At 38.6% G+C, this 24291-nt stretch overlaps 2 protein-coding genes and 1 long non-coding RNA gene across 4 annotated transcripts in view; all 3 read left to right on the top strand.

The window, feature by feature from the left end:
• Positions 1–24291, top strand: part of LOC136264647 (leucine-rich repeat serine/threonine-protein kinase 1-like) — a 56104-nt gene that overhangs the window by 20320 nt on the left and 11493 nt on the right. The window contains exon 1 of one of the 2 annotated variants that reach the window (XM_066059420.1): positions 13604–14101. The exons of the other annotated variant lie outside the window; for it this stretch is intronic. Within the exon in view, the coding sequence (XP_065915492.1) occupies positions 13696–14101 (406 nt within the window). The 5' untranslated portion in view covers positions 13604–13695. Of the gene's footprint in view, positions 1–13603; positions 14102–24291 lie in introns of those variants that run through there. 2 annotated transcript variants of the gene reach the window in all.
• LOC136264307 (uncharacterized) lies at positions 6196–7009 on the top strand. Its single transcript, XR_010705063.1, has 3 exons — positions 6196–6290; positions 6344–6450; positions 6509–7009. It is a non-coding gene; the product is annotated as an uncharacterized lncRNA (long non-coding RNA).
• On the top strand, positions 7015–11555 carry LOC136264842 (histone-lysine N-methyltransferase 2B-like). The gene is made up of 7 exons (XM_066059603.1): positions 7015–7575; positions 7640–7707; positions 7756–7810; positions 8418–8596; positions 9164–9249; positions 9303–9502; positions 11491–11555. The coding sequence occupies exons 1-7, from the start codon at positions 7440–7442 to the stop codon at positions 11553–11555; spliced, it is 789 nt and encodes a 262-aa protein (XP_065915675.1). The 5' UTR covers positions 7015–7439.

The raw sequence follows: 24291 nt of genomic DNA, 5'->3' as shown, positions 1-24291 counted from the left end.
TACCAGGCAAACCGCTTAGAGCAATGAGCTGAAAATCAGTATGTAGCTGGAATAATCATCATAGAAAGTCCTTGCAGTAGTACAGAAGAATCGGATTACAAACCACTGAGTTATGATTCGAAAGGCAACTACGTGTAGCAAATGCGAGATCGAGATACTCTAATAGAACAGTCACCCTAATAAAGCATTCAGCTGCATTTATAATTTACTCAATTATAATTTATTACATTGCAAATTATTCTGTAGGGAATTCAGTTACAAACAAGTCACCCTGTAGTCAGATCAGCCAGAAGAAGGTACCTAATAGAGAGTTCAGCTACAAAGAAACCATCATGTAGAGAGTTCAGCTCAAACAAATTGCCCTGTAGAGAGATCAGCTAGAAGAAGTTACCTTGTAGAGAGTTCAGTTACAAAGAAACAATCATGCAAAGTGTTCAGCTACAAACAAATCACCCAGTAGAAAGTTCCACTATGAACAGATCACACTGTAGAGAGTTCAGTTAGAAGCAAGTCATGTTGTAGAGAGATCAGCTAGAAGAAGTAACCTTGTAGAGAGTTCAGCTACAAAGAAACCACCATGTAAGAGAGTTCAGCTGCAAACAAATCACCTGTAGAGAGTTCAGCAGGAACAAGTCACCCTGTACAGAGATCAGCTAGAAAAAAGTCACCCTGTAGAGAATTCAGCTACAAACAAATCACCCAGTAGAAAGATCAGGTAGAAGAAGTTACCTTGTAGAGAGTTCAGCTGCAAACAAATCCACTGTAGAGAGTTCAGCTAGAAACAAGTCACCCTGTAGAGAGATCAGCTAGAAACAAGTCACCCTGTAGAGAGTTCAGCTAGAAGAAGTCGCATTGTAGAGAGTTCAACTACAAAGAAACTACCATGTAGAGAGTTCAGCTGCAAACAAATCACCCTGTAGAGAACTCAGCTACAAACAAATAGCCCTGTAGAAAGATCAGCTAGAAGAAGTTACCTTGTAGGGAGTTCAGCTACGAACAGATCACCCTGTAGAGAGTTCAGCTACAAACAAATCACACTGTAGAGAGTTCAGTTACAAAGAAACCACAATGTAGAGAGTTCAGCTGCAAAAATATCAATCACTCTGTAGAGAGTTCAGCTGCAAATAAATCACCCTGTAGAGAATTCAGCTACAAACAAATCACCCTGTAGAAAGGTCAGCTAGAAGAAGTTACCTTGTAGAGAGTTCAGCTACAAAGAAACTACCATGTAGAGAGTTCAGCTGCAAACAAATCATCCTGTAGAGAGTTCAGCTATGAAAAGATCACCCTTTAGAGAGTTCAGCTAGAATAAGTCACCTTTTAGAGAGTTCAGCTACAAAGCTACCACCATGTAGAGAGTTCAGCTGCAAAAAAATCAATCACTCTGTAGAGAGTTCAGCTAGAAGAAGTCACCTTGTAGAGAGTTCAGCTGCAAATAAATCACCCTGTAGAGAATTCAGCTACAAACAAATCACCCTGTAGAAATATCAGCTAGAAGAAGTTACCTTGCAGAGAGTTCAGCTACAAAGAAACCAGAGTTCAGCTGCAAAGAAATCACCTGTAGAGAGTTCAGCTAGAAGAAGTCACATTGTAGAGAGTTCAGTTACAATGAAACTCCCATGTAGAGAGTTCAGCTGCAAACAAATCACCCTGTAGAGAACTCAGCTACAAACAAATATGCCCTGTAAAAAGATCAGCTAGAAAACAAGTCACCTTGTAGAGAGTTCAGCTAGAAGAAGTCACATTGTAGAGAATTCAGCTACAAAGAAATCACCTGTAGAGAGATCAGCTAGAAAACAAGTCACCTTGTAGAGAGTTCAGCTAGAAGAAGTCACATTGTAGAGAATTCAGCTACAAAGAAACTACCATGTATAGAGAGTTCAGCTGCAAACAAATCACCCCGTAGAAAATTCAGCTATGAACAGATCACCCTGCAGAGAGATCAGCTAGAAACAAGTCACCCTGTAGAAAGATCAGCTATAAGAAGTTACCTTGTAGAGAGTTCAGCTACAAAGAAACCAGAGTTCAGCTGCAAAGAAATCACCTGCAGAGAGTTCAGCTAGAAGAAGTCACATTGTAGAGAGTTCAGTTACAATGAAACTCCCATGTAGAGAGTTCAGCTGCAAACAAATCACCCTGTAGAGAACTCAGCTACAAACAAATATGCCCTGTAAAAAGATCAGCTAGAAGAAGTTACCTTGTAGAGAGTTCAGCTACAACAAAACCATCATGTAGAGAGTTCAGCTACAAAGAAATCACCTGTAGAGAGTTCAGCTAGAAACAAGTCACCCTGTAGAGAGATCAGCTAGAAAACAAGTCACCTTGTAGAGAGTTCAGCTAGAAGAAGTCACATTGTAGAGAATTCAGCTACAAAGAAACTACCATGTATAGAGAGTTCAGCTGCAAACAAATCACCCCGTAGAAAGTTCAGCTATGAACAGATCACCCTGCAGAGAGATCAGCTAGAAACAAGTCACCCTATAGAGAGTTCAGCTAGAAGAAATTACCTTGTAGAGAGTTCAGCTACAAAGAAACCACCATGTAGAGAGTTCAGCTGCAAACAAATCACCCAGTAGAAAGTTCAGCTATGAACAGATCACCCTGTTGAGAGTTCAGTTAGAAACAAGTCATCCTGTAGAGAGATCACCTAGAAGTATCACCTTGTAGAGAGTTCAGCTACAAACAAATCACCTGTAGAAAGTTCAGCTACAAACAAATCACCCTGTAGAGAGATCAGCTAGAAGAAGTCCCCTTGTAGAGAGTTCAGCTATAAAGAAACCACCATGTAGCGAATTCAGCTGCAAACGAACACCCTGTAGAGAACTCAGCTACAAACAAATCGCCCTGTAGAAAGATCAGCTAGAAGAAGTTACCTTGTAGGGATTTCAGCTACAAACAAATCACCCTGTAGAGAGTTCAGCTACAAAGAAATCATCAAGTAGAGAGTTCAGCTGCAAACAAATCATCCTGTAGAGAGTTCAGCTATGAAAAGATCACCCTGTAGAGAGTTCAGCTAGAAGAAGTCACTTATTAGAGAGTTTAGCTACAAAGCAACCACCATGTAGAGAGTTCAGCTGCAAACACATCACCCTGTAGAGAATTCTGCTACAAACAAATCGCCCTGTAGAGAGACCAGCTAGAAACAAGTCACCCTGTAGACAGATCAGCTAGAAGAAGTTACCTTGTAGAGAGTTCATCAGCTGCAAACAAATCACCCTGTAGAGAATTCAACTACAAACAGATAACCCTGCAGAGGGTTCAGCTAGAGTCAAGTCACCCTGTAGAGAGAATCCTGTAAAGAGTTCATCTACATACAAGCAGATCACCCTGTAGAGAGTTCAGCTACATTTCAAGTCACCCAGTAGAGAAATCAGCTGCAAATTATCCTGTGGGGATTAATTGACATGTAATAAATATATTCTCTCTTTTTATATTATGAACTCTTGATATATGCATTATATATATAATTTGTACATTTACTGATAAAATCAGAATGAGTTAAAGTATTTATAAAATCTGATTCATCTTTTTCTTTTTCCTGTGGTAAAGAAAAATATATAGGTTAAAAAGCCCCAAAGCTGGCCATAGGCCGGCTTTGGGGTATACAAATACAAAAAGAAGTGAAATCTAATCAAAAACAGCCAAGCTGTAAAAAAAGGAGTGCGGCCCTTGAAAAGGCTATGGTGAAAAAAGATGTGAAATCCAAGGTGGCGGCCAAGAAATGGCTGTGATGGTAGGTTAATGGTAAAAATTTTAATAACAACAATTCAGGTGAATTTTGTGCCAATTGACCAAGCGGCACCAAATTCACCTGAATTGTCGTTATTAAAATTTTTACCATTAACCTACCATCACAGCCATTTCTTGGCCGCCACCTTGGATTTCACATCTTTTTTCACCATAGCCTTTTCAAGGGCCGCACTCCTTTTTTTACAGCTTGGCTGTTTTTGATTAGATGTATATTTGTGCAAACAATCATCGTGCTGCAGCTGGCATAATAGTCAGCTGTTGTAGGTTTAGTAGTGCATTCCATGCCTCGAAAGCTACCCTGTAGCTATACGTAGGACGTATGCTGAATCACTGATGGTGTTGTGGTGAGCTGTTCTCTGAATTATTTGATCAAAGCTAATTGTATTCATGATTGCCAATGCCGAAGTCTATTAAGTGGATGTAAAGGGTGTAGCTAGAGAGCTTTAAGCTGGCTAGAAAGTTTTTCTAAGGGGCAGGAAACTAGCTTCAATTCCATGCACTTTGTACAAAAATTAATAGTTATACTTGACTTAATATAAAAAATGACAAGCTATTGAGGCATGGATCCAATGAGGCATGCTATAGCTATCACATTAGTTACCTAGATCAGATCATAGCTATATAAAACAATGCAAACAAAATTGCATGATAGTGTGCATGTCACCATGCAGTGCTTTCAGAAGTGTGTACGTGAATAAATATTTACTGTAAGCTACAACATTATACTATGTGTGCCTTATAAATGCAGCTGACATAGAAATCTTGGGTTGCTGCATATCATGCTACAGAAATAAGAGGAGTACTGAGTATTGCCGAATGATGAAACAGCATGAAGAAGCTGGTGCTGATGTGTGCAATAGCTGTGATGACAAGCAGAACAACATCACAACATGTCGCCAGCAGCTGTGACATAATGGAAGCAATGCCACCTGTAAAAAAAAAGTTGACCGTTGCGAAGAACTGGGACTTCCTCAGTGTTGCTTAAACTTAGCAGGTCTCCACCTGGAATGTTATGCTTCAAACCCAGACAAATTGAAGACACCAAATGCAACTGGTTACATGATGCTGTATAATGAGGAAAAATGGGAAAAGTGGCTTCAACAGTTTACACTTCAAACACAGTGTGAGTACACTGCCCGAAATGGCTCTAAAGCCAACATTAAAACAAGAGAAGAAAGTGTTATTAGAGTAAACAAAGGCCAGTTCTCCTATACATCATCATGGGTACATACACATAATTGCTTGCGTGGAGGCAAGGGAAAATTCAATCCACCAAGTCTAGATGTGGAGAAGAAATCACGTGCTTCAATTGGCTCTCGTCGTCTTGACTGTTCAGCATGCATTCACATTAGACACCTTATAGTCAGCAACGGGATGGAAATTTTAGAAATCAAAGTGCCATTGTTACGTGCACATGCACTTGTCATCACACACTCCATCATCCATCAAAGATCAGCTTACAATGAAACCTCTAACTGAGATAGAGCAGAAGGTCACAGACTTGGTACAAGAGTGCTTCTTAAATCAAAGAGCTTTAAGAATGCTTCTGAATAGTTGGGTTGAGAAAGATCTTATACCAGCCCACATTGAAAGTGGAGTGCTGATTGAACCACCATCACAATTTAACAGAGCTTACTATCCCACAAAGGCTGACATCAGGGTAATGGTAACAAAAGTTATGACAAAACAATGCAATGGACTCTTTGATCAAGACGCAGTAATGGAGCTACTACAAAGCACTGCAGGTATAAAGCATTACTTTCGGCGATACAACAAAGGCACTGCAAAGTATATGAATTAGTTTAATTTGATCAATATAGCTACAATATTTTATTTTATAGGCTTGAAAGCCATATAAGCAAAGCTGGGTCCCACATGAACAGTAAGAATCCCATTGAAAGGTATATAGATAATATTATAGAATGGTGTTATTTTTTATGTACTGTATGATATTATAGACATTCTGAATTGCTGGAAGAGGCAGATGAGGCAATGTCAAAAGTTTTTGTGCCAGACGGTGATCAAGAAGAAATATGCTTTAATGATGAACAGCCATTTTTATTAGTCCTCCAAACAAGGCAGCAAAGTAAATGGCTACAGCAGTATGGTAATACTATCACCTGTATGGATGCAACATACAAAACCTTACGATATGGGTTTTCCTGCTTTTTTGTTGTTGTAAAAACATCTCTTGGGATAGGAAGAGTAGTAGGGACCATCATCCCACAGTATGAAACTGAAGATCTAATAAGAGAAGGCTTAATGAAACTGGCAGAATGGAATCCATCATGGTGTCCGCAGTTCTTTATGACTGACAAGAGTACACAGGAACTAGGTATATCACCAGTGAACAGGATTGTTCTTACCTTTTATTTCAGGAGCTGTTAAGGATATACATCCAAATTGTGTCAGGCTTGTGTGTGATTTCCACACCCTTCAAGTTTTTGAACGATGGGTAAACAATTCCCACCATGGTGTATCACCTGAAGTGAAGCAGTCTGCAAAGAAAGCATTTAAAGAATTGATGTATTCCAGAACCGGTAAGTTCGTTTGTCTTGTTTTAGAATAATATTTGTATTAGGATTGTGTATAGAAGAAGATCACGAAAAGGCCTTAGTAAAGATCACTACTTCCTCCTGGTACAAAGACAATGAAAAGTTACAGACATATCTGCAGAATGAATGGCTGAGTTGCAAGCCAGTAAGTTTTTTTACTGTATATACAGTGTACATAACAAACCATAATGTAAATTTCACAGCTTTGGTGCCATGTTTTCAGACAAAAGTTTCATGGAGAAGTAAACACCAATAACTAAACAGAGTCATTTAACAATGTTTTGAAAAACCACTATTTTATCTTACGTAATGATAAGTCAGTCTTTTCCTTGATAAAACTCCTACTACAGCATGTCTTTCCTGAGCAAGAAAAGGTGTACATAGAGTTGTCAGCCAGGCAAGCTAGAGATCACCGACTTCCAAGGGAGCTTCTTCCTTCATTTTTACATAATCGTCCCAAGCCAGTCATAAGTGCCTGCCTATCAAGTATTGAAAAAGCCAAAGCTATCGACATCTCCACCATTACTGAAGTAGACAAAGTAAATGGCATTTACCAAATACGTTCAAAAAATGGTGAGTATTCAATTGACATTAAGGGTGAAACTGCACATGCCCTTATTATACATTGCGCCAAATACCATGTAAACACATGTTCTGTATTTTTCAAAATTTCTACTGGATTTGGAATGACCTTCCTCCATCATGCATACAGTGTCCTCACATGACTTTGGACAACGAAATTGACATGTACATTAATCAGGATGACTATCAACTAGCTGATCAGCAAGACGATGCGCACAATCATGATAACTCATCAACCACAATGCATTCTTTAACCCCCATTCCACCTTATCAAACAGCTGGTTCAAAGTTACTCTGTTTACAGAAACAGCTAAGAGATGAATTAGCAAAATGTACTGCAGCTGCGTTTATGATTAATGACATTGAGGTTCTAGAGACGTTAAAAGAGAAAGTACATGGCATACACCTAGAACTAGTTTCAGCTGCCTCGACATCACGAACAGAAGTAGGTCTATTCGCTATGAAGCAATTGATGAAAGAAGTGGTGTTGGACTCCAGAAAGAGATCAACAAAATTTGTAGAGCAAATCGGGTGACAAAGAAGTACAGCAAAATGAAGAGGAAAACCAAAGGAGAGTGCCCAGTACTACCAAAAAGATCCAGACCAGTGCAAAGAGATGATCCACTCCAAGGAGCTGCACATGCTTCAGTTGGCCGTCCAAAAGGCAAGAAACTTTCTGCAGCTACAGGTACAGTTCATATCTCAGTCACTGAGTTATCTTATTATCTATAAATTGTTTAATTAACAACTAGAAATGATGGATCATGGTGGTATATCACAAAGTGATAAATCACAGTTAACCAGTACCACAAGTGAACAGGTATTTATAGCCTTTGTAATGTAGCAGTATAAGTTATGTTGTATATAGGCATTACTTACTCACTCACAATTGATGGATGATAAATTCTCACATGCTAAGAAAGGTATAATATACATAACTACATGCACATATTTTATATAAAGTTGTCATCTGAACTAAACGACTGAGATTGCATAAGCTTACTTCAATATTTTACAGAGTTTACATTTTATATACTAGAATGAGTCATCATCACATAGTTCAACTACTACATACCACTAAATAATTCTTTGTGCAGTGTTGGGGTTGGTTCTCAAAACAGCACATTTCAACCATATGTAACCTCTACTCTTCAGCACTTACTCTAGTACCTTAGACTATTTCCTTAACTGGATTACTTGGCTAGAAATGGTACCACTAAAACCAGAAAAATCCACAATCATTTCTTTTTTGAATAGCACAGCCCAAAATTGAAACCCACAATAAATATCTACATAGCTTTGTAGTGGTGAATGTAGTTTTGTTTCTTCACATAATATTAGGTGAACATACCCAAGTGGTATATTACTTTTACCATGGCCACTCCTGATACATATGCCCACGCCCTCGGACATATATACCCTTGTGGCCATGGTAAAACTAAATATATCACACAAAGTATTTACAATGGTTGCATATATTGGCTATGTGCTTTAGCTGATTTTGCATATAAATGTACGTACTTATTGCAGGACAAAAACCACAAGGATGTGGTCAGTGTGAGGCATGTACAAAAGCAGACTGTGGAAAGTGTCGTTATTGCCTTGATAAAAAGAAATTTGGTGGAAAGGAGAGACTTAAACAACGTTGTATTCATAGAAAGTGTAGGAAAATTCACATCAGGGAAAACAAACTTTCAGAAAGCAGAAAGGTATGTATGTATTATGCAACTGTTTGAGCTAGATATAATCGGATTCGTATACAAACTTTTAGTCTTGAGTCTCTTGACCAACTTGTCCATAACAGGCAAATTACGTGCATACATACATACTTCATCCAAATACATGCCAGTACTTCATGTTGTCAATATATCACGCATATCAGCATAAATGTAAACATTAAAACCTTGTAAACATAAATGTAGCCATGCAAACATTATAAGTGTAGCCATGTTACACATTAATATGTACATATTCCAATTGGAGTGCATATAATGTGCTAAAATATTGTTATGTGCCTCTTAAATGATGTGGGACTAAAGTTAAGGTTAAGACAAAAATCTGCAAAATTTGTTCACTAGTTAGCTATAATGAGTTTACTCGTAGCAGTATGAGTCTACCTATCACTTGACATACTCATTCGCCAATGTAACTTTACCCCTAAATCTTACAGTGAATTCTATGCGTACAGCTATATATAAACATGAATCATGTTTCCAAACTATTGAGACTAAGACATAGGTATAGACTTACAATGCTATGGGCGTATCTTTGTATAGACACTGAACTCAGTGGAACAACACGTCGAAGCATCAATCAAGTCATTACACACAATTACAAGTCAAATACTGTGTACATCAAACAGGCAAGTTATAAATGTCAGAATAATAACATACTGATTACATAAAGTAACTGTAGGGAAATAAATCTTGTCAAGCTGTCACTATCTGCTAGCAGTATTTTCAGTTACCGTCTTATGTTGGCAAGTACTTTGAGACTAGACATCACAGAAGACCAGTGTAGGGAAATTTCAGTTACGCCACCTAGTCCATCAATTTTCTCCATCCAGCTGTTACTATCTGAGCAGAATAGGTCTCTAGATAGGATCATTGGTGATGGTAATTGTCTTTTCAGATCATTCTCAAAGGAGCTTTTTGGGGATGAGAAACACCATACAAACCTACGAGGAATTATAATGGAGTTTATATCAAACAATTCGGACACTTTCAAACAATTTTTATCAGACAGCTCAGAAAATATTATTCAACACTGTAAAACAGTAAGCAGAGTAAGCACCATTGCTACACAAGTAGAGATTTATGCTTTCTCTTATTTTCTACACCTACCAATTTACGTGTACAGTATGGTTGGATTGGCTTCATCTTGGAAATGGCTCCAGTACCAGCCAAAGAACACACTGAAGTATAATCCCCTACATTCCAATTTGCCATTGCATCCCCAAGCAATTACCACATTGAACTGTGCCATACCAATGGGAACCACTTTGATCGTGTAATACCAATAAGTCAGTTATTCAAATCAGTATCGGACTCATCATATGACCAATACATAAAAGATTATCCAGCATTATCAGGGACAGAAAACAAAGAAAACATTATTGAACTGTAAACACATATACACAAACTGTAGCTTGGTATCTCAGACATTGTAACATCTGCTCACGTTTCATATATACATTATATCATACAGTTTGATAGCATTAAGCAGACCATCAACTAGTTATAAATACACTCGAAACTGTAATACATAATTCCACGATGTAATGCTGTCTCATATAATTATAACAAGTCAAAGTGTACTGTATCTTTGAACTAGTTGGACATCAAAGTCATGAGTAAACCAAATTCCATGATTTGATATGCAAGTGAAACCTCAAGTGGCACCTTTTAATGCCATGCTAAACAGCTAAAAGTGGTACATATAATAATGATATCAAGATAATAAACTTGAAACCGTTGATCTATACGGCAATCCCTGGATCGGAGCTCATTAACTTATTACATTGCAGTAAAGTGGACAAAATTTTAAGACACACACACAATTATTAACTTTTTGGGATACTTCAAACCTTACTTGGTGGTACTCATTTGTTCTAAAACTTTTACTACAAGCACAATGTGGGTTAAAGTATAAATCATAGCCCACCCATGTTTCTAAGTGCAATACGGAGGTATTTTTCCTAATACCATACCATTCTTCAAAAAATGCAACACCACCCACCCACACACACACAATTATACGCATGCACACAACCACAGTCACCCATGCACATGCACATATACGTATACACACACACACACTACACAATGCAAAAAACCCAGTTGACTGGGCTACCCTTGCACTACTTAGGTGTGTACAGGTTATTAAATCCCAGTAGTGGGACTAGTACTCCACAAAAACACATGTGCTTGCAACTTTGAAGTTAGTTGTAAAAATGTCTAGCTAGTTGTTCTCTTATTGTACATGCATATCTAGCACACAAATGCTGTGCTGTAGTTGTGTACTTATAAACCACACACTCCGCAGATTGGACATCAAGTTATGACTGTCACTCTAAGGTGGTTAGAGGCATTTGCAACTAGTGACTAGTGTAAGTACCGTAGATTCCCTAAAAATTCGGCAGAAATAAATTAATTCTGTTCGTGTCTGGCTGAACAATTAGGAAAAAAATGTACCAGCCTGGTGTTATTGTCGAATTTTTAGGGATCTATCCCTAATACAGTCTACACGCTTCATGGTTATGTTATTTGCGATCTGCTTACTGGTTACTTTCTGGATTTATTTCTACAGGGACCAACAGGAACGCCTTGTGGCGGAACTGACGATACTGGCCGCAACACTCACTTTGCTGCAGCACTATATACCGTGATTGCCTACATTATCCAGGAGAGATCAATGTCATTACTGCATCGCTTTTGTATACAGTCACTCGACACTAATAATAATAGAAACCACAATCAATATTATTAAACTAACTATCTCGTAATAATTAATTAAATCTCGCTAGCTCCCAGTTGCTGCATGAAGTGTTCCATGACTAAACAGAGCGTTATATCTGAGGATGTATCATGTTTGTGGGTTCCAGGAGAGATGTTATTCTGTGAACAGAAACGAAGATCGTTTTGTGGTAGCCGTGATGTCACACGATGATATCGTTGGACACATTCGTTCCGTGAACAATTTTACACTTTGTGCTTAGGCAGTTCATCCAGCATCGAGGTACCATAATATGTGAGGTCACTGGGAATCCTCAGTACTAAAGAAACCTTCGTCAATTAGTACTCCAAGTGCCGAAAAATTAGCGCGCTTGTAATAGAAACTTTCTTTCCGCTTGCTGAAATTTAGAGCACATTGCGTTCAAAGCATGGGGAGCGCCGAATATTTAGAGATGCCGAAATTTTAGGGAATCGACGGTATACTGTTTATGCACCTACAATTTGTACCCCAAGTACAAGCTAAACAGGTGGAGTTTACAAATAAAATGTTCCACAGGTGTGGATGGCCATACTTTTTTCACTTTGAGTCATTGTTTCTCATCACCACCTGCATCATCCTGACTACTCATTCCCATTGTATAAATTCACACAAGCCACCACTTCGACACGTGTTCTTTACACTGCTGTGATGCCATAGGTACTGGCTACCGCTAACCCGGCTTGACGTTTTCGATCACTGCCGTTTCCCAGCTGTGCAAGATCCAAGTCTAACGTGAAAGGAAGCGGTGTGAGCTTCGATTTTTTCAAAACTTCGGCAAAAGCACATTCAGTCTCTCCGTGATTATTTAAATTGTGTAACATTTTCATTACAACATATAACCCAATCCCACAATGACTCCACCTATATGCCCATATAAAATGCATACATTTTTAGAGACCCTTGGATCTTTGTGGATTTTAAACACCTCGCTTTGCTCGGTTTTAAAATCCACAAAGATCCTTGTGCTAGGTCTCTAACCTACACTTAGGGAAGGTTTTCACAATAGAATGCTCAATACTTTTGTCATCACTTTTTCCCGGAAATCTAAAGCCATAGCAACTTCTTACCAGACCATGCCTTAGGTCGCAACCCACCTATAGAAACCACTTTTTCGAGGTGGGGACATAGTGGGGCTTAGACAAGCTTCTCAGCCCCAATACTGGGGAATATAATACTAGACTTTATCATATCTCCTGTACTACCCCACCCTAGGGCATGACATTGATAGGTGCATAATTGACTGATTATAATAAAAAAAGTCAATACTGTAAGTTAATTAATTAACCCTATACAAACCATAAAGTGAAAAGCTCACAATGCATGCTACACGAGGCTAAGAATTCAATCACGATAAAAACTACCTAGATTACAAATATTTTTCAAAACTGTACATCAAGAGTGCCCACCGTCAATCCCTTCCCAATGGAAAGATCTACCAGACTATACCACCCAAGACAATTCATTATACCAAACTCATCTACTTATTTGCACCAAAAAGTTTTTATTAAAGGATTGGAACAATCCTACCATCTAATAAACAACATTAACTCTTTTTCAGCGGAACTTATAGCACTGTGTCGAACTAAACAACATCATTGTAACTACATCCTGTGATTGCACTAATTAATTTCTTTTCCTGAGTACATCAACTGTGCTGTCTGCTCAGTAATGATTAAATAAAAAAAAATAAAAAAAGACCACTACATCTTTAAAGTTAGCCCTATTCACTCGTGACACACTGGCTGAGGAATAGGCCTACAGTCCTTCGTGATCACTACTGAGGTGCACATACACGAGTGAAACTACATACCTTCCATAGTGAAACAGCGAAAATCGCCACCTGTTCAATAGCACTAATAGTCCAACAACCACCTGAGGTCACCACTAAGGTCACAAGGAAGGGTTAATACCTGACTTTGGTACGCGGAGAAACACGGGTGACCATAATACCTAATTATTCACAGGTGCGGAGTTTTCGCTCCCCTTTACGAAATCGTTGTTTCTATGAGATCGGAGGTGATACTTTTAATTTCGCGCCTAAGCACGTGTAAGATTTTGCATGTAGGCGCTTAGATGCTTACCTACCTGCGAGGTTTCTTCTTTGGGGGACAAGCAAATATAAGGCCACTGTACATTTAGAAACAGTCATGTAGCGTTTCTGTGGAGTGCAGTCCTGATGCCGAAAATCTAAAATCATATAGGCACATGCGCTTGTAATTAAGTATGCGGACAGTATATTCCCCACGAATACCCATCTTAGATATATGGCAACTATGCTGAGCTAGGTGTGTTTTTTTCTTGTTTGAAGAGAGTCATGGCACAAGTACCGAAAGATATCGAAGATGGCCGTCTTCACACGTGGTGCAAAGAGGGGAAGTACAAAAAAGTCGAAGAGTTCATTACCACGTGTACCGACCTATCATCTAGGTTGGCGTATCGTCGAGGTGTGTTTGGGTACACACCACTACATGAGTCAGTGAGTAACGGTCGCCCTAAAGTACTGCAGCTTCTACTTGATCATGGTGCAGATGTGAACTGTCGTGCCAATGGTGGCTACACTCCGCTGCATCTAGCAGCATTCACCGGTCATACAGATTGTGTACGTGTATTGCTAGAGAACAGTGCTAATATTTCTGAAACTGATGATTATGGTAAAACGCCCATGCAGACAGCAGAACTGAGTGCCAGATCAGATGTTTTGAAAGTACTGAAAAGTGCTGGTAAGTTTGCTTGTGTCATTGTGTGTGTGTGAGCATAGATAATGTATGTATTCCTAATGGATTGGAAACACCTGTTAAATTATTTTATTTTCCTATCCTAGTTACGGTGCACCAATGCATTGGGAAATTTGTTGAGTGGCTGTTTGGCTTTCTCTTGCTTGTTTGAAGATCGGTTCAAAGGCACATTGTTTATTGTGTTGTGTACTGAACAAGAACACTGTGTCTGTGGGTACTGGGAGAAAGATTGTTTGCGACAGGTGACAATGGCAGGTACGCACCAGCTAATAATTCAACAGCAGCACTATTAGCCAACTTCTCGTCACCGCATTTACACAACCAAAGAAATGTGTGATACATCGAAATAAATTTTAAGCTACAGTACTGCTCAGCTTGAACTAAACAATAGCACAAAGTAGTGCCTGTTTTCTGAAGTTTTATTGAAGCAGTAAAAATATACAGCAAAGCAGTGAATATCTAGCTAGCCTACCCGCTACAAGTGGTGTAAACAGCAGCAAAGAAACAATGCTACATTTTCTGTTTCTTCAGCAAATTTGCACAACCGTTTTGAAACACCATATTTCACCTTTGAACCTGAATTTTCTTACGCTGTTGTTTACTGCTCACTGCTCTCCAGCGTCCCTACCCAGTCCAGCCTCCAATTAGTGTAGGTGGTAACTAACCCAGCTGTAAACAACAAACACTAATTTGCTGGTTTCAAGCGCCCCGAAAATAGGGTCTGGTCTGTCTAGCATTCAGGACTTGTGTTTAGGAAGCGTAATTACACTGCGGCTCACGTTAAAAAACATACTGAACAGCGAAGAATTCAATCACAACAGGGATGTTTTAAGGGTTTCAATCAGTTAATTTCTATGAGCGGTTGATGTTTAGGCTGTGGAGACGATGTTTCTACTTTCCGACAGAAGGCATCTATTACACACGAATCGTAAATGAAAAGTCATCCCTGGTTTATTCACCCTGACACAAAAAGAACTCACGTAACTTTCCTTTTGTGACTTTAGCCCCAGTATTTACTCACATCGTGCGGCCAAAATGCATTTAATTGGCACTACTGCGATTTGATTGGATGCACCAGTTTTCAGTAACGGTGGCACAAGTCCTTGATTCTAGACAGACCAGACCCTATTTTCGGGGCGCTTGTATAAGCGCCTAAATAGGGTCGGCGGCGCCTGACTAGTCAAGGCCATAAAGTTTACACGCAGCGAAAGCCCATGACATCACTATGTAAATAATACTGGCGTTTCCAATCCATGTGACATGCATTATCTATGGTGTGAGGGGTACTATAGAGATGTTCTCCTAATAGCATCTCGAAAACCACCATTGCGAACCAATTACGTATATAGTTAATCACTATTGTCTGGAGTATTGTGGCTAAAGCTGCTATACTGTGGCTGGTGGGATGAATTTCATATTTGGCCAAAAACTTCTTGGCGACTAAAGCATACTTAGTTATTGACTTTTCTTCAAAATATAGCACTGCTTCATTTACCATACTGACAAACATCCATCCTTCACTGTTTCTTTAAACAGAACCATTGCTGAAGTCAAGTTACAAAAATTCATATGTCTGCAGGTCAGAAGGGCATCTGATATTTCTTGTAGATTGTCACAGCTATTACGTGATGTAAGGTCAGACGTATTTGCGTCCCACAAATATACATGTTTTTGGATTATTCTGATAAATTCTATAGTGAGAAGGTGTGGCAATAATTACAGAATCTAAAAATCATGTGAAGTATCAGTCTGCCATTTTGTAGAACAAAAAACATTGTTTAAGCCTGGAGCCAGAGGAAGTTGGAAGCATGCACGTGAGCTCAATGGTTTTGTATTGAAAAGTGTACTGGGCCTCCCTAGGTGCTGAAATACCTCCCGACGGATGAAATTTGACAAGTACATGGCATTGGCACAATAAGCCTCGTTAAGCCCCACTGAATAGGTTAGTTTTATAAACTTTGGCTACATATAAATCATGTGAGATCTTGTGCCAGGCCACAGATACAGTAAATGTCTTTGTTGATGAGCTAGAAAGATAGAGAGAGGAGTCCCACTCATGAAAAGCAGTATGAATAAACGCCCCCAAGATGTCATCCTATGCAGTGTACTTCAGTGGCATGCACCCTAGTCGGGGATCACATGAGACTAGAAAGCTTTCAGACGAACAATAGCAACAATGGGCCACCGCCAAGAAGATTAAAAATGAGTATCACAGCCACCATTCAATGTTGCTGCCCTCCTTCAATGCTATACTCCACCTCACGATCTCAAAAATGCATTAACATGAAAAAATTTCCATAGTGCTTATTATGCTTCCAACCTCCTCTGGCCTGGAGTAGTGATGACTGTTGATGAGCTCCAGCTCCTTTCCTTTGATCATTTGTATATCTCAAAAGTGTTATTTGGAGAAATAAAAGGAGGGTTGCCACAGAATGAGCAGTACGAGGAGCAGTTTAGAGCAATGTACACTGCCTAGGGGTGGCCAGGCCCTACTATAGGAACTGTGGTGCCTTGTATGCAAGACTAAGATACTCTTATTTTTTTTCAATAATCAGCAGTCACAGTCTTGATTTGTGTGGAGCCAAGTAACAGTGGCCATATATAACCCCGGGCTTCTATTTCTTGTATCAAGTTTCCCATTGTTATCCCATAGCTTGGTCATGGATTAATTACTGAATGGACCATCTGTATTGGTTGATAGTTATGCTCCTAGAATAATTTCTGCTAGCTGCTAATGTTTTTTAGTAGAGATCGACCGATACCACTTTTTACCAATATTTCCGATACGAGTATTTGTACTGAAATTATTTGCCAATACCGATACCGATACTATACATTGAAGCCTAGAAAAGTTTATTATAGAAATTTCATTGTTGTGATACATAGCTAGCTATTAAAATTGATTGATCTCAGTTCAATCAAGTTTTAAAATATTCATTGTGTAACAGCTAAACATGATAAACATTACTAATTTCTTGATTTGAAGTAGTTTTCTTATATGCTTATTGATAAGGCAATTAATTGCGTGGGAGGCCGATAATTGTACAGTGTTTGTTACAGCTTTTCAACCAAACCTTTTCATGAAAAAGCAAGCCAAGTAGTCATAAACTTATTTCTTGAGGAACAACTGCACTACCATTTAATTACGAAGGATTCACGTGCTCTAATATATTAGAATACACACGGAGCAATTGCAACAATACTTGGAAAAGAGTAACAAAGGTTTTGTTTCACTACTTTGTTAAGTTACTGATTAGCTCAACTAAGTTACTAGCTACTGGAAACTTAGCTAGAGATGGTTTAATTTAAGTGGTGAGTGTCTACTGTGGTATCTGTACCTTGTTTTACCGATACCGATCCGATACCGATACCACTGGTATTGGCATCGATACCGATACTGGTATCGGTATCAGTCCACCTTTATTTTTGAGTAGTGTATACTTTGCATTATCATCTTTTTTACTAAGATCTTGATGAACTCAATAATAAATCGATTGCTGGAATGAACTGGAATAAAGTCCTCCACCTATGACAATTCCTTTTCTGGAAAAGCAGTAATATTGCTTTCCAATCACATAGACAGCCACACTGATTTCGCCGGCTAATTCCAGCCTAGTCTGTTAGTCCTGTCCGCAAGTCCAAGCCACAAAATAGATTACATAGGCCATTCGCTTTTGATATTATTTACAATAATAGCAATTTTCCATCCTTTACCATTTCTTTACTGAGGTCATGTTAAAATTTTTCACATCCAGTTTCTTGAGAGTGTACTACAGTTTATAATATTTTCACGCTCTTTCCAGTATTGTTCATAAACTATCCCATGATGTAATGGTGTTCTGTAGACATAGATGTTCTTCTTTGATTATTACTGTACATACTGTATTTATTTGAAAGTAAAAAAATGCAGAAAATGTGTTTAAAACTGCAGTATTATAGTGTGCAATACTGAAGCTACAGAGGATGCTGTTAAACACTAGTGCTCTGCGATATATGTACTGGTAATACTGTTTATTGTGATAAATTACCATAACCGGTTATCATACCATGACAGCCTTTGATAACCAGTATATCAAAATACCGGTATATCAAAATACCAGTATATCAATGAATACCACTATAGGATTGCTTTTAACCCACCCTTTAGTGTTTAATTACTCAATTTGTTGATGGTTTAGCAGACATACACTGTATCCTAAATAAAAACTTGAGGTTGTCTCATTACAACACATTCCTACTTGTACTGAACTATATATTTTTTTGTTTTTGGGAGGCATACCACTTGATAGGCATGCAATATTACAGTAACTATTATATCAATATACCATGATATTTTTCCTGTTACTAAATACTTTGTATTCAAATTTCAACACCGCCGAGCACTATTAAACACTCCTTCTATTGTTGTAGGGGTTTATGGCTGTAAAGCTACCCCAAGTTTAAGCTGCACTGTTTTTACTACATAAAAAGCAACTTATTGTTTAGATGAAAATCACAACTTTATTGTGCAACCTATTTGCCTCCTGAGATGTAGTATTTGCTAAAGCAATGTGAAACATATTTTATTGTAGTGTTGACTTGTTGATACCTTATTAATGTGAGAATGGGTGTAAATTAGTAATGGGCAAGAAACCATATCCACATATTGGCAATCATGTCAATGTGTACTGTATATCAAAACAGACTTTCTTTTTTTGCCTACAGTTAAGGCTCTGCACTATACCTATATTTAGTCATACCGAGGTATTCACAAACCACAATACTATATTAAATGTTGTAGCATCAAAATAAACTGTGTGTTTCCAGAATGGGTAGCTAAGTGAAAAATTTGGAATTGGATTAGGGATCAAAGAAAAAAGTAGTGAAACAAGGGAATATCTAAAAAGTAGTGAAACAAGGGAATATCTAAAAAGTGGTGAAACAAGGAAAACTGGTTGTCAATACAGTACCTGCAGATTAAGTGGACTAGCGTTGAGACAAATGGTTCGAGTTTTGTTCAGTTTCATAAAATTTGGATGCTGCTTTATCCCACCAAAGCTTCATTTCCATGGATACTAACAGATTAAACCAGTTGCACAAGTAATGTTATTCCTTGTAAAAGCTGCCATTTAAACAATGTATACTGGAGCTCCAAAGTGTAGGAGTTTGTACCACAGTGTACAGTACCCCTAATAACCATCAATTATGTTCATTAATTGTTGACATCAAAGCTTTGAAACTTCGGTAACATTTTCAAAAGAAGCTTCGGAGGATGTATTTGTACATTCGTCCCAACCTTGTAGTGGACATTAAATCCCTTATTCATTATGTTATGGTTAGAATGAGCTGACAAGGTTTCTACATGATTTAGCGACCTGATGATGACGTGGGCGAGCGCTACCCACAAATTTGCTGAAGTAATTAATTGTGGGTAGCTGAGTCCACATCATCAGAGGGGCGCTAATAGGGATGCCACAACATAGAAATTTTTATGTCACATGTCATAGAGGTTTTCTCACGACATAAGCAATTCTTAAAGTTTTACAACTGAAGTTGTTACTTCTGAAACTGTATAGCTGTTTTGTTCAAACATGCAAAAATAATTAACATCTATGACATCAACAAACAACCAACATTGCTCATACTTATTTGTCAATTTTTCTCATATTTATTGCATCAAATTTGATCAAAATGAATGGAAAAGTGTGCATTATCAGGAGATATTTATGTCACAACATAAAGAAGCCTATGTCATATCATATCATGGAGCTTTATGTCACGACATGTCGTATGTCACAACTATCATGGTGTCCCTAGGTGCTAAATAGTGTAGAAACCGACGTTTGTCGTTTTAAGTAGTTTAGAAAATTAATCTGAGTGAAGCAGGTGAAGAAAGATCAAGAGAAAGTGGCACTATGAGTACTAGCATCGAGATTTACCCTTCCAGGTGTCAGCATCACACCATAGTAGCTATACTATACCTGGATGAGTGCCAACGACACTTGTTTTAGTCCAGGAAATAAGCTATAACAAGTGGTAAAACGACTGTTAGCATTGAGAGAAACCCTTTGAGTTTATTGTGTCAGCGCCACACTAACATTGCAGCATGGTGTAGCTATATAGCTATACTGAAGCGGTGTGTCGGCTTGTTCTAAGTAGTTTAGAAACTTTCCTGAGCAAAGCGAGTCCAGAAAGAGTGAAAGAAAGTAGCAAACTGTAGCTGTTGATATCAAGATCCACTCTTCGAAATGATAGTGTTGGCGCCACAATTTGTGGTACTAGTGCATTGGCCCAAATGATGTGTGCCTTTTCCAGTAGAAAGTACTGTAAGAACAGCAGACAGTAAAGCTATTGTGTATTTGGCTTTGCTGATTTTCATTTGATCAATGTAGTAAACAACCACGAGCTAGACTACAGGTTACTAACTAGTTAGTAACCCTGCCACAGGTGTCTATTGGATTTAGTACCCTCATTAAGCCTCTAGACATCAAAGGAAATTATGCGCTAATTTTCTAAAGACTAAAGTTAAGGGATTTAATGTCCACTAGTATATCTGCAGGTTTAGGCAACCTTCCTTATTATATAGTTATACAACGGCCATGAGTGCTCTGCCTGATATAAACGCACGAGCCTGAGGGCCGTCAGGCCCAAAGGCAAGTGCGTTTATACAGGCAGAGCACGAGTGCACGTTGTATAACTGTTATGTACCACTCACCTAATAGTGGGGAGAGTCTCATAAGACAGCTGTAACACTTATAAAGGCCAGATTTCTAACATCGATTGTGGGTAACCAAGCCGGACGTTGCGATGACGTTCCCCCTGCAGTACTGCAGCCACCTGAGATATTGAAAGCTATTACGCTATGGGTTATATCACTAACCTGCATTCGCTGTTCGACTCTCATCATGTAGTGCTCAGCATGCCAGCGTGCCATATAGACTAAGCACCAAACTAATCGCCATAGTGATTCTCTCGAGCGAAAAAAGCAGCTAAATAGACGGTTTAAGTAAACAAAACCTAACTACTAAACGATGCTAGTCTAATTCTTACTATTCACACTGGCTAGTAAACAAAACCTAACTACTAAACGATACTAGTCTAATTCTTACTATTCACACTGGCTAAACTCGAATCTGGTGGCATGACAAAACTGGTTACCACAATCGAACGTAAAGGTTAATATTATTTAGAATATATTTGAGTTATTGTCGAAGTGGACTACAGTTTAATCTGGGCTAAGATGGCACCAGACTAGTAAGGTGTATAAGTACGTTTATATATATGTAGACTAGAGTTGTGGCCACCCGCGTTGGCTTTTTCGATCACCATTGGCTGCTTGTAAACATTATACGTATTGGTGACGTTATGGCCCACAATCGACCTTTACATGTCAGGCTATAAAAAAATTCGAGTGATCTGTGAAGTGTCTTTCCACCTATTAGGTGAGGTGTCGTAGTGGTCTTCGCCACCGGCACTTGTGCAATGCTGCACAAAACCGCAGCCAGTGCAATATCTGTATATTGCACTGCGGTTGGTGCATTATAACTTATAATGCACTTGTTGTGGTCTACAAAACCACAACCAGTGCATTATAAGTTATAATGCACTAGCTGCGGTCTGCAGCAGTGCAATATACAAATTATGGCACTGGCGGTGCCTTTGAACTGTCCACGCAGAGTGGTACATTCCCTTGTTTCACTACTTTTTTCTTTGATCCCTAATACAACTTAAAATTCCTAAGTTTTCCTTCTACTTGTTTAGCATATGTCAAATATACTGCATTAAAAGAAAGAATGGAGCCAGGAATGTCATTAAAGTAATTTTGTGTCATAGCATACACCCCAATAATCAAATGCATAAGGAAAGGGGAGATGGCCATTTATACACTTTGTTTTCAGTTATGCTTCACCTATTACTCAGTGTTACAAACGAAGAACAGCACAAGAAGTGTCTCTGCAATCAAACCAGTTGCTACAGAAATACGAGTGATTAGCCAACTCAGCCACAGGGAAGCCGCACCTCATATCACGAATCAACACCGTGAGTTGTCAGCAAAAAGAACTGGAACACAAAGGAGGACAAAAGCTTGTCCATGATGTGTGCATTATATGTACTGTGGTTGGCAAAAAGCACATCTTGGGACAAAGCGTCATCGAACAGCGAAGAAATCAAGCCTATAGTTTTATCCTTTGTCAAGTTATGTTTGGCATCAGTTAGCGTAAAATTGTTAAATAGAAACTCCATAGAAACTGGGTTTGGGGTTGATCTGAAGACGTTTTTTGGCATGGCTGTGCCTAACTACAATGCTGCCAAGCTGTCATTAAGGGAAATTGAGGCAGGTTTTATGGTGATATTATGGCTGGAAAAGCCCAAGTCTACTGTATGATACTATTATTTTGTTGTACAACATTCATTCAAGGGTTCATGTGATCATTTTAGGATGCATGGCCCAGCTGATAATAAAAGTATAACATTAATCTCACTATGAACTGTCTTGGAAACTCCAGCCATGTCTTAATCCAGCACTCTAAATCCTCATTTAAACACCCGGTATCATACAAGAAGGATCATGTGAGCGTTTGTGGAAGATTGCTTATAGGGGTCAATACTTTGATCACACGTGAGATCATGAGATATCACGTTGGAGGTATGACAGCTGAGTGGTATGGACAATGTGGGTTTCGATATCTTCCATGGTGGGGTAATCAAGGGAACAGTCAATCTATGCTGTAATAGTACAATTACAAATTATTAATTTAACAAGTTGATACTGTGCTACTTCTATAAACTAGGTGCCTAATAAATACTATCCTTTGAATTAATCAACTCTTTATAAATTAACTCTATAAATTTAATTAACCACACAGCATGCTATAGTTTCTTGCCTTGTTTTGTAACAATACATACAGTAAATGTATTTTGTGATTCACCGATTATTTTGTAATTCATTAATTACGTTGCTATGCATCACTAAGGAAGCTTAACTTGAGCAAACTACAAATTGTTACAGAAGTATCTTCTCGACTGTTTTATTGTTTGTCTCATGCATACACGAATTCTCTACACAAAGCCTCATGGCTGCTCTGAATTCTTGTTCGTGTACAAAGGAGATATGCCCCTTGAGAAGATTGCCATTCCTGGTAGTTTACACGGCTTGTTACATTGCTTTTCAGTAATTGTAGCACATAGGCTAGCCTCTACTGAACTGTTCCACCTGGTGTCAGTTCCAGCCATACTACCTTCAAGTAAGCACAATGAAAACAAAAGGTTAAGTAATAGTTGTAACACGGGCATGAGGGCATACATATCAGGCAAAGTCCAAATGTCCCTTGTTACAGCTAACATATAACACTTACTAGGCTGATAGCCTGTGCAGGGCAATCAATCACCCAAGCCAATACGAGTGCAGCCACTGAATGTATTATACAGGGTATATGCATACCTAAAATTTTGATTATGGGTCAGCAGTTAGTACGTTCTGGTTACGTTTGGGTATAGTAAACGAACATATCCTAGATATATCACGGAGAATTTCCATTATGCGAGTTTAATGTTTTAATCGGTGCTATTGAATTGTTTATGGAAAATCTATGCAGTTCACTAAAGGCCTGGACAGGTAAGCTTGCTTGTAGAGTAGTTACTCCATGCAGAGTGGTACATGCTTCATGATGGGGGCATGTCTGTATTCGAAAACATGCGGAAACAATTGATAAATAAGCTATAGCGCTAGTTTTCACCTTAGCCCAACGTTTTTCAACTCGTAGGATGGCAAGGATAACAAAACGCTCTCCGTCTGAGTGGTTTTCATAGCGAAATCCAGGTCGTGCATCCTAATCATGTGAGTGTTGATTGATCCCCACAAAATTTCAGTATCAACGTCTATATAATTATAGCCCAGTTGTAGACCAGCTACATTTCGTACTGTAGCCCAGGCGGCTCCTTTGATCTGAGTTGTGAAAGTGTTACATGTTTTAGTACAGCCTGTAAACAGCCTTTATTCACTGGATGAAGTGTAGATCAAAGCCTGTTTGCTCATGCTATTGTTGAACAGACACACAGTCACACAGTTTTTGCCAAACCAATTTCAGGAAACAAGATACATTAGCTATTATTACAACATACACTATAGCTACAGCTGTATGTGGGAAATCCCTACATTGGCATGCTAACACCATCTGTTCAATGTCAAAGTAGGG

Source organism: Dysidea avara, chromosome 8, assembly GCF_963678975.1.
Source record: "Dysidea avara chromosome 8, odDysAvar1.4, whole genome shotgun sequence".
NCBI lineage: Eukaryota > Metazoa > Porifera > Demospongiae > Dictyoceratida > Dysideidae > Dysidea > Dysidea avara.
This window is presented reverse-complemented; position numbering and strand designations above follow the sequence as displayed.

What these genes read in the sequence shown, in the direction of transcription:
- LOC136264842 (XM_066059603.1), top strand. Translation starts at nt 7,440, where the DNA reads ATGAAGAGGAAAACCAAAGGAGAGTGCCCAGTACTACCAAAAAGATCC. An exon ending in GAAACTTTCTGCAGCTACAG is followed by an intron (nt 7,576 to 7,639) that starts GTACAGTTCATA and finishes ATTAACAACTAG; the next exon opens with AAATGATGGATCATGGTGGT. An exon ending in AGATAGGATCATTGGTGATG is followed by an intron (nt 9,503 to 11,490) that starts GTAATTGTCTTT and finishes TGTGGGTTCCAG; the next exon opens with GAGAGATGTTATTCTGTGAA.